The 15,404-nt window shown below is 41.3% G+C and overlaps 1 protein-coding gene across 3 annotated transcripts in view; it reads right to left on the minus strand.

Annotated features, from left to right (window-relative positions):
• Positions 1-15,404, minus strand: part of AKAP6 (A-kinase anchoring protein 6) — a 383,199-nt gene that overhangs the window by 206,144 nt on the left and 161,651 nt on the right. For all 3 annotated transcript variants that reach the window (XM_034768678.1, XM_034768679.1, XM_034768677.1), the window contains exon 5: positions 5,727-5,849. In XM_034768678.1, the coding sequence (XP_034624569.1) occupies positions 5,727-5,849 (123 nt within the window). The remainder of the gene's footprint in view (positions 1-5,726; positions 5,850-15,404) is intronic.

A 15,404-nucleotide genomic window follows, 5' to 3' on the forward strand; every position in this document is an offset into this window, starting at 1 on the left:
GCTTTGAAGGGGAAAGCGCCGCTTCTCTCCGGCTGCGCGGCTGCCCCTGCTCCTCCCGAGTCCTCTGGCCCATGCTCGCAGGGCCGCATTCTGAAAGGGGCTTTAGACCTGCAGGCCAGGGCCCCGGGGCCCCCTTAGCCCAGGGCCCTATAGCCCCTAAAGCCCCTGATTTCCGGGTGGCCCTGCCTGTCGGGGGGGTGGTTAGGGGCGAGCAGCTTCCCCGCTCGCTCGTGCCCTCTCTCCCTCCCTGACATTAGCCCCCTCTTCCTCCTGCCCCCCACCCCGCACAGCAAGCAGGAGCCTTTGGGAGCAGCTCCAAGGCAGAGGGCAGGAGCAGCACATGGCAGTGTGGGGAGGGACACAGCTGAACTGCAGGCAGCTGCTGCACAGGGAACTTAGGGGGAGCTGATATGGGGGCTGCCGGTCCACCCTGGTTCCAAGCCCCCACCAGCTAGCTGCAACGGGCTGCTCTTCTTGCAAGCAGTAGACAAAACAGGCAGCTGCCAAACGGCATTAGAAGGGAGCATTACACAACTTTAAATGAGCATGTTCCCTAATCGATCAGCAATGTAACAACGAAACAACATTAACCGGGACGACTTTAAGTGAGGAGTTACTATAAATGCAGCAATCTTCAAGGTTTTATTATACGAGCCCTATTATCTAACTCATCAACTTTATTTCTGAGTGAAATATCTTATTCCACACCAGTTGCATGGTTTTATGTCCTAAATGGTAAGTTTCTAAGTCTACTACTTAAAGGTCTAAAGCAATTTTCCAACCTAGGGGGTTGTCCCTGCTTGGAAGCCTCAAGCCAGTGAATTGGAGGGAAGGTTAAAGCATGATCCCATATCTGTATTTCTTCCCCAGTGTAAATGTGTTCCTATGGTTTTGGATAAAGCAGTAGCTGGCTCCTTGAAAAATCACTCTCCATGTGATTTGGCTCCCTCAGTGGCCCCTAAAGCTGTTGGCCAAAAAGAGCAGCTCACATGTACAAGACTACAGGCTCAGGCAGTAGGTCACAGAACCAAGCTTCAATCCTCTGCTCCAGTAGCATCCAACTAAGCTGCAAGAGCATGCGTTACCCATCCCCATGGAGTCACCCGTTGATGTCTCCACCTTAAGCAGTAGGTAGTCTACAGCTGCGTGAGGAACAGGAATCCAGAGCCACAAAATAGGACAGCACTTAAATAAAAGAATTAGAAGGGAAAATACAATAGAGGGAAAAAGAAGGAACAGAAAAAGGACAGAGAAAAAGGCAGGGAAAATGATGGTGGCAACAGTGTACCATAAGCACAATGTTACCCTCATCTGAATCACTCTCTAAGAAAGTATCCAGATTTTTACATATATTTTTCTGATTTGCTTTGCAGTTTATATATTGTTGGTCATCTTTTTCATCTGTTGGGTTTATGAAGGTATTTTCCATCCTTCCTAATATCTGGTAATTGTGTATTTGGATGCTATCACTGCTGCCATCACCCATTTTCTTAGAGTTGAGCATATCTTAGAGCTTCTGAATTGTCTGTGAGAAAGCTATGAAACCAGTCTTTTTTATGTCCCTTCAGAGAAGGACTAATTTTTGACAAATACCTTGCCAACCAGAAAAGTGGTTCTCGGGTTTTACGTCACTTGGACGTTCCTCCCAACTACCTCATATAACTAGAACTCTCCTCCTATGTAGCAAAATGGGTGGTCACAAGCCCAGGTTGAGAATCCCTGTTCTAGATCATGTTTGTATCTTTTTAGAGGGGAGGGGCAGTGTAAACAGTGGGACTGAGGTCTACTTTGTAGAGTTTCAACAGGTTTTCCATTAAGCCTTTCTATAACTTTAAAGTATGTGCACTTTAGGTGGTGTCTTCAAGTGGTTCTAGATACTTTTTGGTAGTTATTGCCGGTATTCTTTTATATCTAGGTGTGTATGAATTTAATGAGTATTGTCACAGGAGTGGGCACAGAACTGATTTTTTTCACCATTTGAATTTTTAGAAATGGATGCTGAGCTCCTACAAGGTGCTAGATTGACAAGACTGGACAGATCTCACGCGTAGTTGCAGAACACAGCAGCAGCAGCGCAAAATTCCTTATTCCACCAATTTGTCTCAAACTTTACCTGAAAGACCAACGCTTATGAAAACTGTTATTCGTCAGGCCAATCCAATACATTCTGAGAATGTGAACAGAAGTGTACATTTTTAATGTTTTTTTCTCGGGATATGGACTTTTTTTCCCCTCTAGTAACTGGACTGAAATTAATTGTTAATTAATTTCACGTAAACCTGGCTGACTTTTGTTCACTAGCATTTTAGCTTGGATTTAGACTAGTCGCCTATGTATCAAAGGTTTCTTATCCCTTACAGATTGTTATGGTTCTCCATTTCCCCAGAAAGCTAAATGTGTGTGTTCCATTCAATGGTGCTAACTTTATTTATTTTAGCAAGGGGAGAGTTAAAATTCAGCTTTAATATGCAAATAATTTATATTCAATAGTCACATGCTGAGGTCCTGAAATGATGATCCAGGTGACATGACAGAAAATTTGAGAGGTCTCTTGAATCCTGTTACCAGTACTATCTTTGCTAGAGCATCCTCAGCCAATAGACAAAAAGGGAACAAATAAACCTTTCCCTCATCTGAGTTTCTTTTTATTTTCTTCCCTCTATGTGGCAGCAGCGGGGAGTTAAGTGGCAAGTATAAAATATCCCCTTTCTTTGATACCCAGGCTCCCTATTGTGGCTAAGGTTAGGATTGCCCTGGAGTCTCCAGGAATTAACAATTAATCTTTCATTAAAGATTATGTCATGTGATGAAACCTCCAGGAATATGTCCAACCAAAATTGGCAACCCTAATTGTGGCCATGTGTTTTAGGCAGAGCAGGGCCACAGTCATTAATGATAATCTGAGGCAGAGCCTTCTCTCCACTAGCACACTTTGTCGCCATAATACACAATCTGGTAGGATTGTGGTAAAAATGCCTGAGTCATGTTTACATTGCAGCTTCTACTGCTGATTGTGAATACAAAGATAGCTAGTGTAGATGCAGCCTATAGGAGAGAGGCAAATTCATTGTATTAATGTATTTGAAAGAGGATCAACTCACAACTGGATGTCACTGCAGAAACCCTGAGGTAGTGCTGTGGAACCTCACTTAGGAGTGAACCTGCAAGGTACTGAGTGCCTTCTGTTCAGAAGACATCAAGAAAAACTGATGGCATTCAAATTTGCCAAACCTGTCTTGTAAAACAAGAAACTTTGAGGGAGGTAAGCTCCCTCTCTCTTCAAGCCCTTAATCAGCATTGATTTAAAATGCTAAATCGAGAGGAATTTTAACACTGAACTTAATGTGAATTGAAGTTCATATACATCTGTTTAAACACAGATTGGAATTTCTGTCAGACCACTACCAGTGAAAAGTTGACATTCTAATTAATACGAATAACTCTATCTTCCTATTACAAAAATATCCCTTATTTTAATAATTCAATCATCTACTGCAAAGAAAGGAATATAATAGCATATGTTTTTTTTTAAATCCCAGGAGAAATGAGGCTGTAGGATCACTACTGCTTTTCCGTGCTGTCCAACACATTGTTTACATAGACTGACAGTGTACATGCCATCAAGGTATATTCACAGACTGAAATTGTAGTGTATTATATACTCTAGTACTTCATGGTAGGATTTTGAAAAAAACCACTCTTACTTCATGAAAATAACCCCCCACCCCCGAAAGGTGTAACATACTCTATGCCTCAGGAACACTCCGGTGATAGATTTTTAATGGCTTTAAAATAATCAAATGAAATGATAGACAAAGGTATAAGGCTCAGTTGTGATCTCTCCTGTGCACCTTCACAGAGAAGTGAGGGGATGTAAGGTGCCCACTCTCCTGTGGGGGCTATACATATTGGTGAATCCTGAAGGAGAAGAGCAGCCACCATGCAGCTGCTCCTGTCCATCCCACAGTGGTGGGTAGCGTATGTACAGGCAGGGATAGGGAGAGAGTAATTTTGGTTCCAGCTCTCACAGTGCACTGGAGCTGGGGCAGTCTTTCAAGTAATCTGTGCTAGTAAGAGGGCTGGTACAGAAGACTCCCCCCATTGAGCAAGAGGGAAATAGGAACTGAAAGTCACTGCCTCCTTTCTGCCCTGCTCTTGGGACACTGCAGCTATTTCCATCTAGCCCAGAGAAAGCCATCTTCCAGAGAGTTTAATGCAGTAGAGTAGGAGTGAACACACTGAAATGACCCAGGACTTTTAGGCGCCGATCCTGCAATGTGTGGTGCATAGTCAGATCCCTGCGCTTGCATGGGGCCAAAGTCTATGGGGCTTCATGTTAGCTCAAGGGAACCTTTGTAAAATACACAGCAGGACCAAACACTCTTTGGTGCAGGGACATTTACTGCATACATGCACAGTGCCTATTACAATGTCTGTAGGCACTATTATGATGTAAATGATTAACATCAATAAAGAGCATGAAAAATATCAATTCATGCTTGAAAGCTGGAGATCAGAGAGTTTTAAAGTTGTGGTAGGGTCAGTTAAATTTTTTTAACTGCTTAATTTAATGGTGGTCAGGCCGACCATTAAATTAACAGAAATAAACGAACAACAGAATTTACTGTATCAACGTATTGAAACTCACTGATTTCCAATGCTTTGAAATGGAAGAGCTTATTTATTTATTTATTTTTGCTCCTACTTTGCATTATCCAATTGGGCCGCATAAGAAGACTCATTAAAACGTTTAAAAACCATCTTGAAAATTAATTCTGCAACACACATACACATATTGTATTTAGTATTTATCCTGGAGAGCTCTGATATGCCCCTTAAATCACAAGAGTTTTCCTTTAAGGAGGCATTTTCATTATTATTTATATTGGGTTAGTAACAAAGGTCTGAATCAGGAATGGGACTCCATTACTCTATACAAACAGATAGGAAGAGATGGTCTCTGCCCCATATATTTGATAATAGTGTGAAAAATCTAAGCATGAGGTTTTCAGCATCTAAAATCTCATTTCATCTAACATGGTTGCTTTTCATATTTTACTACAATTCAACAACTGTAGTTGGTTTTCACCTGCTGGTAACCAGTACCAGCTGTTAGAAGTATTCAGTAAAAACCTCAAGAGGCTTATCCAATGCCCCTCAATCTATAATTCTTGCCTGTAATATCTACACATCTTATTTTGCCAAGTGTTTTCTACTTCCACACAAAGGTTTGTTTGTTTGTTTGCACAAGAGCAAGAATAGTGACAGTTACAGGATAAAAATGTACATCCGCTAAAATTATTGAAATGATAATTTCAAATATTTTATTTAAATCATTCTGTACTATGATTAAAAATGTGGCAGATAGTAAAAATAAATTAGAGCTTCATTAATACTGGCCAGAAGAAATATAATTTTACTTTTACCTTTTATTATTTCCTTTTCTTTCAGTCTGAGGATAATTTCTGAATTGCAATATAATTTTTTCTAATTCATTTTTGAAGAGATTTTTGCTACACTATGGTTACTAATGAATGTAGGAAATTTTGTTTTTCTTTTAGAAGGTGAATTTGTTGGAATTTTGAATAATAATACAATTTGCAACACTGTAAATACAGCATTAAAATATAGGTGTTGACTAAAAATTAGAAAAAATAATCTACTAACAAAAAGCACAGCAGAACACTTCAATTACTTATAGCAATCACAATATAATCTTGTCCTACCAAGTGTGTCTCAAGGTACAATTTAAGGCTGTCTGTCTCTGCTTTAGGAGGAGTCCAATTCTCTGTCGTTTCCATGGCTTCATTTAACCAGTGAATGAATTCATCCAGCTTGCTTACAAACCCCTTACCAGATAAGAAAAAAGAAAGAACAAGAAAAACATATTTGTTAGTACAATGACAATCTGGAAAAAGCATGCTCTTTATTTTTTTTTAAACCAGCAGAGCATTGGACAGTGAAATCTTGTCCTCAACAACCATGCAAAGAATGATAAAAATTGGTTGGTGGTCTTCTGATAAAGGAGGAGCAAGACTGTGCTCAATGTGTTTTGGGATAATCTAAGGTGGTCTCCTGGGACAGACCAGTGTAAAAAATTCATTAGATTGTGGTAGGGTGACCAGACAGCAAGTGTGAAAAATCGGGACAGGGGGTGGGGGGTAATAGGAGCCTATACAAGAAAAAGACCCCAAAATTGGGACTGTCCCTATAAAATCAGGACATCTGGTCACCCTAGTGTGGCGAGATGGAAAAACAATGGGGTTTTAAAAGTGAGGGGGATTTGTATGAGTGGCTGGGTGAGAGGCCTGGGTTATGATAAAAGATGGGTTGGAAGCCCCTATTCAGGCAACCAAATGTGGCAGCTGCATCACTTCTAGTGATATACAAGGCAGAATGTGCAGCATTTAATGCAAGGGCTGCTGGTCTTTTATCACAGGCACTATTAAATGATGCCCCTAACTTTACATGACTGGATGATGCTCTAAGGCCCATTCTGAGTGCAGATAACTCCACCAGAGTCTTCTGTTCAGCATGAATCAAGGGAAGGTCGAGAGGGTAGCGTGGCCATGATGTTTTTATCAACTTAAAATAGATCTTAAGAGTATGTTCATCTAATATGACCATCCCAGAATTGCTTAAGATAATGCTACCACTGGTGTATTAGTTTTATTTTTATTCATTCATAGGTTTGTTTAGGATACTCAGGACTCTGCTATCTGAGCACCTCCCATAAATTAATTAAATTATGCCCTCAACAGCTCTGTGAGGTAACCAAAGTATCATTCTCATTTGTTCCCCTTTTGTATAAATAATTCAATATTCAGTGGAGCAGGGGACTAGAACCAAGGTCACTCTGCTCCCATGTGAATGCCTGGGTTCAAATGCCTATTCCAGGTGAATGCCCTAACCACTGGGCTAAAGGTTATAAGGGGCAGAGGGGCACTCCTCTAGCCCTTTAAAAATGCTTGGAAAAAAATCTTTCAGGTCAAGTAAAACAATTAGTTCACCCCCAAACAGATTTTTTTTATTTGCCAAAAGTTTTAAATTTTAACAAAAAAAAAATCAGAACTACCACTGAACAGGGAGAAGAATACTACAAATCACATTACTGATTGCTTGTCACATCCTAGTGATGTTATCTCACAAACAAGGTGATTTAATATATACATAGACATAGGCAGACAGATATACATACACACACAAAATAAAGGTGCTCTCTTATACAGGCTTCATGTATTTTACTAATAAAGTAATATATTACACCCCCATAACAGAGTATTATGTTTTAGAAGAATTTTTCAAAAAATATTTCAAGATTTCAAGCATGTGATGCCAATACTCACTAGTACAAAAGGCAGCTCTCAATAGTGACTATGCTTGTCCCTCAGAATATTTGTATTTTTTGATATTATGTATGGGAACCCTCCAGTACTAGCCTTCTAGATGTCAAATACTTTTTCTGCTATGCTATTTTTCTGCACATACTGCTATGAAATGTGCCACATCTAATATGCCTGTATTTACCACATGGGGGGAGACAATCCACAACAGGTATATGACCTGAATCATTTGTGTTGTGGGGTAGGGAATGTTTGAAGGGTGTTTTGGGCCTGAATAAATATATAGACAATATCATGTAAAGCTATGAGGAGCCAGAATCTTTTTGTTTAAAAAAATATAAATATTCAAACAGTTTCATTATGGACATTAAAATCCCCACTAAAAATAAATGGGTCGGTGATGAGCACTGAGGAGACAGCTAAAGGAAAGGAGAGGCATGATGACAGAATGGGGAGATCTAACCCAGGCTACGTCTCTGTCAGAGAAATATTTTCTGCTACAAAACACAAATCACAATAATCCTACTATTTTTCAAACGATGGCTATAAAATTTTATTGAAACCATTCAAAGAACACATCTGTAGAAACTGAAAATAATTTAAAAAACTAAAAGCCTGACACTGAAAATGACTGTCAGAGGATAGATAACATTGTCCAGCTCCTGAATCTCAATGTCTGGGTAAACACCACCATCTGGAGGCCTAATGGAGCATTGTCAGTCCTACAAAATCTTAAGGAGGGAGTCCAATGCTGAATTGTAAGCATCTAAATTGGATTTTTAAATCTTACCTCTGCACATTCAAATATGTGCCTTTTTTTGCAAATAAGTGCTAGGGAACATCAAAATGAATATTTGGATGTCCCACAACTAAATTAAGACCACAATTTTACTTGACTTGTCATTTGAGTTCTGGTAAAATTAAAAGGAAAACCCATATAGTTAAACACATGACAATGGAAATGAAGACAATACATGCGAGCCTAGATCAGACAGGAGATTTCTTTTTCATATTTTCCATGTGTTTATCTCAAACTAAATTCAAGATTATGTTGAGGCACCATAATCCCTACTTCATTTGTCACAAACTAATGATCAAAAAGTTTTTCAAAAATTTTTCACAGTAGTGCCTAGGACTCCAACTTATTTATTTTAATAGCCTGATGCTAGTGGGCAAAGAGACACCTTTATCATCCCAATGCCAGCCTCATGACTCATGTCTGCCTAGAAGGCAGCTCCAGTGGAAATTGAAACCTATGCAAATACAGTCAACTGGATCAGGTCTGTTGCAAAAGACTAGACTACAACCCTGCTCTCGAAGCTGAACTTCTACTTCTTTTCAGAGAGACAAGGTGGGTGAGGAAATATCTTATCGGTGAGAGACAAGCTTTCGAGCTTACACAGAGCTCTTCTTCAGGTCTTCTCTTTGGCATTATTCCAAGGCCTGGCTAAATACAAACTTTAAAACCAAAATCAGTATTTTCAAACAATATGCTGCTCCTTTATCACTTTAAGCACTGATGCACACATTTGGGTCTTGATTATTCCATCTGATAAGCAATAGGTGTTGCTATTTTAGGGCTAAAGCATACTTTTAGGCACAGCCTTGAGCAAAGGATAGTGCATAAACTTAACACCAGTCAATAGTTACCCTGCAAGACACTCCAAGTCACAACCTAGACCTTACTGAAGATGTGATTACCACTCTATTGACTGGCTAGAAGTAACAAAACATCCTATGTAGAATGATGAATACCTAATGAATTTTGAAGATGTACAGTAAAAAACAAAAAGGGGCTATCTTCATGCAGTTTGTTTTGGATATTTCCTAAAATACATATATATTTTAAGAAATGTTTTAGACAAATTTGGGTCTAGGAAGTTCTAATATGGAGAAAGATTTGCCTCTTGATAAAAAAAAAGTATTCTGCAACACTAGAAAAAAAATGTAATGCAACCCAGTCAGAAAATGAAATACAGGACTAATTACACCATGCAAAAGAATGGAATTTAGTGTGCAATCATGAACCCAGACTCAGGACTGATCAAGGAAACAAATAAATATTATAGGAAAGCAAAATATACACAATAATATTTTGCCATGGTTTCTTCTCACTTCATGCCTCTAACAGAAATGGCTGTACATCCCTATCATTAATAATTTTTACCACTCTCTCTCTTTTGTATTTGTGGTTTACCTGTTTCTTTGTCTACACAGCTTTCTTAGACAATTTTAAGATAGAGAGAGCCTCAGCTGGTGTAAATCAGCTTCAGTTGCTTCAGTGGAGCAAGGCTGACCTATAATAACTATGTATCTAATCCAGACACTATGATGCCTATAATTAAACTATGATATATCACAATGTTTTAGAATCTGAAAATCCCAAAGTTACCTGCATTATAGCAAAAAAATTACTATAAAAACAAGAACTCCTCAGGAGAGAAAAAAAAGGAGACCAGGAGGGAATTCCAGTGTAAACGGATCTCTCTCTTTGAGACCAGCTGCATCAGTTCTGTGATGTAACTGCTCCGTATTGTCCTCGTAAGCTAGCCACTGATTTTATTCCAGACTCCACCTGGTAATATTGTTACTATGCTATGTTTGGAAAAGTCAAATGCTACATAGTGGATATTTGGTAGCAACCTCCATAGCTAAGGATACAACGCAGTTCCATGATGAACTTCTGTTTGAATGCAGTGATACATTTCTGAAATGTGCACCTATTGGGTTTTTCACATGATTACAGGTTGTGCGACTATGGAACATACATTTTCCTTTGTGTAAAAAAACCCCACAATGTTTTATTCACACTTTTTTAAAACAAAGCTACAGGAAAAATTGTTTAAATTTAAAAGTTGGCATGGACATAGTCTTCTCTGGGGATCTATAGCTATTTCATCTGGGTGGATAAGGATTCAAAATAAGAGAGTTGTAAGTATTGAAAAAAATCTAAGTGTGTTCAAGGTATCTGGTAGGCTTCTGGCAGAGCCTAGTAACAGTATTGCCAACCCCAACGGTTCAAAAACTCCCAAATCATGAGATTAGACTAAAATCCTGAACTTCTTTTTCAAGAACCGGTCTTTTTTCAATGCCCTCTAATGCCCCTGCCTATCTCAAGAGAGTGTGTGTAAAAACAACAAGTCAAACATTTTAATTGTGCAGAGAAATAGGCAGGCCCTGCCTCTCCCCACCCCCCTTTCCCACTGTTTAGAGTCTTTTCTGACGCCCTTTACACTTGCTTCCCAAATCCCTACCACTGCTGAGAGCCCTGCCAGGCACACCTGCTCCCTCACGCCCCTCCCCCATATCTGACTCCCCTTGGCAGATTCTTGCAGCCCTTCTAACTGCTGCCAGGCAGACTCCAGAAGCTGGTCAGCCCCCAATTCCTCCTTCTTTGCAGGCTCCAGAAGCTGCCTGCCATGTCTCCAGCCTAGAGAAGGCCTGCCCTGGGCTTGGACCTCCATTAACGCCCCCTTCCAGGATTGTGGGAGATGGGCCAAGGCTGCGCCTACTAGCCCCAGAGGTGGCAGGGTGGCTCTGCTGTGCTTTCTGCTCCAGTGTTTTGCACTGCTCAGAGCACGTCAGTACTGCAGGCACTAGCTGCCTCTACCTGCAGCTCACATGGTACAACAGGGAAAACTACAGTCAGACCAGGGAACACTCCCTAGCTGCCTGTAGTGTTTGTGGAATTGAGAGGATGTTCAGGGAGGGTACTGGCCCTCTTGAACCTGAATTTGGCTATGCATGTTTCAGAGAGACACTTGTAATGTCGTAAAATATACACTATAAAATAATACAGGATGTAATGTGGCAAGTTAACATTGATGTGGAAACTTTAATGTATGCAGTTCCTGAGCCAAATTCTGCTCTTTGAAACTATGCAGAATTCACTTGGGTTGCATGTGCAGCTGGAAACAGTATTTGACCATCTTGCTTCTTGAAATTTTAAGCTGTGCAATGTTGACATTGCTTAACAATTTATTAATATTATTAATTTGCATTTAATATGCACATTGAATTATTATGGATTGCATCACAAACACTTAATAGAGTTCTTTTGGACACAACTTTTATCAAGACACAAAATCTTTGGAGTGACTAGAACCAAGATTTGAAAAAAGGGGTTCCAAACAGGTAGGTCCCAGATATATAAGCATGTACTAAAAATGTCTATTTACCTATTGACAAAATTATCACGTTTTAAGGATGACAGTCATACGAGTTTTACAGAGACACAGAACCTGCCCTTTATACCACAAATCTCAGCATAGAAACACAAGAGAGCACTACTAGTGAACTTACTACACTAGATCTCCCCCTCCTCCCCTTTAGTTTTGGGCACACAAAGGAAGTTTTGTCCGTAAAAGAATTGGTTATGAGGATGTGTGTTAAAAAATGAATGTTCAATTTTATTGCAAACAGAGAATGTTGTAAAGTTTGCTCCCAATTTACAAAAAAAGACTGAGCTCACAAAGGGGCTACATACTGGCATGTGCTGCCTCCAAGGGCACTTCTATCACAGAATGGCATTAAGAAACCCCTTTGTCTAACCACAAAAGGACTTGCATATGAGTCTCAGGAGGGACTCAGTCCAGCCCACTGGACTTTATTTTCAAAAGGATAAAAGTGCACTTTCTTCATAGGGAAAGGTAAGTCAAAGGAATCCAGGTACTCAGGAAGATGAGACTGTACAAACAGCCATGGTCAGTTTAATTGGAGCTAGATGCAGAGGCAACAGTGCAATCATCAGCAGTACAGATTATAGAACTCCCTAAGGAGACAGATGGCACTAAGGAAAAAAATTCCTCTGTAGTGTCCTCCAGACTTTGTGATGGCCAATAAGTCCACTGACCTCATAGGAGGAACATAATGCTGACCAAGCATAACATCAACAGAATTCTTCTATGCTTTTCTTAACAATCCTACTTAATCCAGGATATGACAACTCAAGGCAATTGGAAATGTGATGGAACCAAGCTAAAATGAATTCATGGAGTGATTAAAATATTTACTTTCCTACTTCACACTTGGCATTCATAGCACAGTGTATGTAACACCCAAGTACATGTTACTTTTTAAAAGGCAGCTTTCAAAAGTTGTTAGAAAGCGTCATGCCTACAGGGTATGTTCAGCCAAGGAGCGTCAGATCCAAGAGTGTAATGCTTCTAATGTGGGCCTTGTGTACACTAGACTATTTTTCTTAATATTTCCCACAGTTGCTACTAGAGCTACAGGATTGCTGTATAGCTAGCAACAGGTAAAGGGCCAGTATTGTCCAAGAGTGTGGGAGCTGCTGTAGCAAAGGAGTGTTAAGAAATCAGCTGGGGTGTCATACCCTAGACCACAGGAGTGGATTCCTCCCCTGAATATGATCAGACTTTTACATTGGCACAACGTGTTGTTCCCTAAGAATGGGGCAATCAATCAACCAGAGACGTAATAGGTTGGTTTCATCTGCCACATCTCTCCAAGCAGACTTAAGGGCATCTCATGAAGGTCTGGTGGAGTTATGTATGCTAGCACATACAGACTGGACATTGGTGTATAGTGAAAACTAATAATACAAGTGTCCAAAGTCAGCACCATCTTGACAAACTAAGTGCGCCAGCTGCTGCCCCAGATCACAAAGCAGTATTCAGCTAAAGCAAACACCAGGGCCAATGCAGATGTACAAAGACTGAAGGGTCTGCTCCCTAGGAGGTTCCTGATCATTTTCATATCAAGGTGGTGTGAGAAGAGATCTTCATTTTCAGGTGTTCCAGTGTTCCTGAAGCCAATGTGTCAGGCTATGATCAAGTTTTACTCCCAACTGGTCAGAATGGCAATGGCCATCCTTGGACATGGATCATGATGGGTTGATTGGCAAGATGATTGTTTAGATGGAAGTTAGTTGTCACTGTCTTGGTTTCACTGAGTAGTCTCACTGATAGAAGCAGGTGGTCCAAGTAACCATGTTTTGGCTGCCAAGTATCAGAGGGTAGCCATGTTAGCTGAGATTCCCTTTCTATCCTATGGCAATCGTTTTCCAGTGTCAGCACTACAGATGTCATCAGAATACACATATTTCTCAGCCTGTGTTTCAGGGAGATCATATAAGGGGACAAGTCTACTGCCATCACATGGCACCCACTATCTGTATGAAAAAGCTAAAGTAGACAAAGTGCAAAAATCGGAGCTCAAGTCCTCGGCATAAAAAGTGAAAAACAAAAACAAACACAGCCTGAAGGAGTTGTCCCCTATGGGGTCCTCTTCAGGCCAGGGTCACAAACCCTAGTGCTGGAGTCAGCTCTCAAAGTGCTGCTCCTCCATATCTAGGGAATCTCAGCAGCCAAGAGGGGCATTCTCCTACATTTGGCTATAGAGCATAAAGCACACTTAATTTTGCTTCAGGAAACACCCCCTACCATTGACAGTCCACTGTCAATTACTGGCATTGCTGTTGTGTCTCACCTCTGTCGTAGGCAATACAGGATATAGCATAGTGGTAACTTCCATAGACGTACTTAAACCAAGATAATTCTTATTTAATTAAACATTAGAAAAACTTATGTAAAATGTTACTTGTATAAACACAGGTAAATATGATGAGTAGGATAGACAGCACAGCAGAACCTGACCCTGTATTAAGGACTGCACTGCTGCCAAGTTACTCTTGCCTCCTAGCAGAAATAAGTTTGAAGTGAGGAGAATATAGCTGTATACTGAGAACCTTGTTCAACTTGTCTCCTTGGTATGCTTATTCTCCACACACCCCACTCCTTCCTTCCCCTGAGCTCTTGAGAATAAAGGAGCAGGTGCCTAAGAGGCTTGGGACTTGCTTCCGCTCAGTATGGAAGTCTATGCTAGTGCTGACATTTATCCAAACCCACGTGTGGGCTCTACTTACACTTGTACTGGAGCACAACCAACTTGTAAAATAAAGGTCTAAATAGGGAGACTTGTGGCAGCGGGACAAGAGCATGGGTAGAATGAGAGAATAGTCCAGTCAGTCTCTGGCTCCCAAGAGACAAATTTTTGGATGCCACAATCACTCCACCCCCTCTGCCAGATGCTAGAGGGCATAGGCATGGGAAGTAGGAGAGTGGGGGGTGCAGCAGCACTCCCAGGTTTTCTGCCCGGTGTCCCGGCCACCGGCCCCGAGCCCCTGCTGGAGCCCAGGGGCTCTGCTGCCGGCCCATGGCCCCAGGGGCCCGCCTGGCCATTGGCCCCGTGCCTGGGGGCTCCACCGCCAGTCCCAGGGTCCTGGCTGCTGGACCCACATATGGGGACCCAGTCACCAGCCTGGGATCCCATCCGGTTGCTGGGGCTCTGGGGGCTCCGCTGTCGGCCCCAGATCCCACCCGGCCACCAGCCCTATGCCCAGGGCCTAGCTGTGGCCCCAGCCTCCGCCGCCTTACCCCTGTCCGTGGTCCCCTCCTCCCAGAGCTCTAGGGGGCAGTGAGAGGTGTGGACTGGGGTAAGAGGGGTGCAGCTCAGTACCCCCACTCCCAAAACTGCTCCAGCGCCACTGCTAGAGGGAACTGTGGGTGCTTAACACCTCGGAAAATTAGTCCCATAGAGACTGGAGAAACAGTCCAGAGGTCAAACAGCTTCCTAGTTTTAAAAAAGGGATATGTTACTTTGGGGCACCATTTTTCTCATTTCAGATGAGGAGAAGATTACTATTTGTTCTTGATCTATCAGCTCCTGATCTTAAATTTGCTTTTCTACCTGTAATTGTGTGATCATTTAGTTAGGTTATGCTTTGCACCTATATAACACCTTTCCTTCAAGGATTTCAAAGCATTTTTAAATGTCTGACTTCTGTTTAAGTTTCACATTAGATCAAAATGCTGGATCACCTGCAGCAGGGTGGGAGCTCTACTCATGTTATTTCCACACCACTGACCTGTTCATTCAGCATTTCTGGTTTGTGTTCTTTATTGTTTATGAGGCATAGTGGGAAGATGGCCATGAAAAGAAGATACTGGATGGGTGGACCTAAGCAGACTTAGTAGCAGGAGATCACATAAGGATTTACAGGACATGAGAAATAAGTAATAGGAGGAACCAGGGACAGGA

The sequence above is a fragment of the Trachemys scripta genome, chromosome 4, assembly GCF_013100865.1.
Source record: "Trachemys scripta elegans isolate TJP31775 chromosome 4, CAS_Tse_1.0, whole genome shotgun sequence".
Taxonomy (NCBI): Eukaryota; Metazoa; Chordata; order Testudines; family Emydidae; genus Trachemys; species Trachemys scripta.